At 41.8% G+C, this 1,624-nt stretch overlaps 1 protein-coding gene across 1 annotated transcript; it reads right to left on the bottom strand.

The window, feature by feature from the left end:
- Window positions 1-363: 363 nt before the first annotated feature.
- LOC137501534 (craniofacial development protein 2-like) lies at window positions 364-1,005 on the bottom strand. Its single transcript, XM_068228684.1, has one exon. It carries the CDS (start codon window positions 1,003-1,005, stop codon window positions 364-366), a length of 642 nt encoding a protein of 213 aa, XP_068084785.1.
- Between the last annotated feature and the right edge of the window lie 619 nt (window positions 1,006-1,624).

The following is a 1,624-nucleotide window of genomic DNA, read 5'->3' as shown; positions in this document are numbered from 1 at the left end:
AATTCCAGGTGCCTTGTTCCTATTTAGGTCTCTCACAGCTCTGTCAAACTCTTACATCAAAATTCGGTCTCCCATTTCATCAGTATCAACACCCTCTTCTTGTTCCAGAAGCAAATCATCTACATCTTTATCTTGATACAACTGTTGGATATTTTCCAGACATCTTTTTGCTTTGTCTTCTTTCCCTAGAAGTTGTTTTCCATCTGAGCTCTTAATATTCATACACCTAGATTTTCTTTCTCCAAAGGTTTCCTTGATTTTCCTGTATGCAGCATCTACCTTTGATAAAACTATACAACCTTCGACATCCTTGCACTTGTCCTTAAGCCATTTTTCCCTAGCTACCTCGCACTTTCTGTCCACTTAGTTCTTTAATCGCCTGTATCCCCTTCTGCCCTCCTCATTTCTAGCATTCTTGTATTTTCGTCGTTCATCAATCAGGTCTAGTATCTCCTGAGTTATCCACTGATTCTTAGTTGATATTTTCTTCCTTCCTAACATTTCTTCAGCAGCCCTACTGACTTCATTTTTCATGACTCTCCACTCTTCCTCTATAGTGTTTCCTTCAGCCTTTTCATTTAGTCCTTTTGCAACATGTTCCTTGAAACAGTCCCTCACACGCTTTTCTTTCAATTTGTCTAGATCCCATCTTTTTGCATTCTTTCCTTTCTTCAATTTCTTCAACTTCAGATGGCATTTCATGACCAACAAGTTGTGGTCAGAGTCCACGTCTGCTCCTGGGAAAGTTTTGCAATCCAGCACCTGGTTTCTGAATCTCTGCCTAATCATAATGAAGTCTATTTGATACCTTCCAGCGTCTCCAGGTCTCGCCCAGGTATACAGCCGTCGTTTGTGGTGTATGAACCAAGTATTGGCAAGGACTAAATTATGATCAGTGCAGAATTCAACCAGCCGACTTCCTCTTACGTTCCTTTGTCCCAATCCAAATTCTTCTACTGTATTACCTTCTCTTCCTTGGCCTACCACTGCATTCCAGTCTACCATCACAGTTAGATTCTCATCACCTTTTACACATTGTCTCAAATCTTCTATCTCTTAATATATTCTCTCGATTTCCTCATCATCCGCTGAACTAGTAGGCATAAAGACCTGCGCCATTGTGGTGGGCATTGGTTTGGTGTCTATCTTGACGACAATAATTCTTTCACTATGATAATGGTTTATCATTATTAAACCAACTCCTGCATTTCCCCTGTTTGATTTTGTGTTGATAATTCGGTAGTTGCCTAACCAGAACTCCTGTTCTTCCTGCCAACGTACTTCACTTATAACAACTACATCTAACTTTGGTCTATCCATCTCCCTTTTCAGATTCTCTAACCTTCCAGAGCGATTCAAACTTCTAACATTCCACGCTCCGAGTCGCAGATTGTCAGTATCCATCTTCGTGATGATCGCCTCCTCTTGTGAGAGGGTCCCCTAGAGGGAATCGTTGCCCGGAAAACGTATAGGTGGGAGGGTAGGACGTACAGGGCCTTGCCGAGTTACGCTTTATTCCGTTGTCTTTATGTGGCCAAGGACAAAGTTAGTTATGTTTTTCGGTCTGGGTCATAACATACCCACCCAGTGGACACATGAGTCGTAATTTCGTAACGCACGCACT

Source organism: Anabrus simplex, chromosome 7, assembly GCF_040414725.1.
Source record: "Anabrus simplex isolate iqAnaSimp1 chromosome 7, ASM4041472v1, whole genome shotgun sequence".
Classification (NCBI taxonomy): domain Eukaryota; kingdom Metazoa; phylum Arthropoda; class Insecta; order Orthoptera; family Tettigoniidae; genus Anabrus; species Anabrus simplex.
This window is presented reverse-complemented; position numbering and strand designations above follow the sequence as displayed.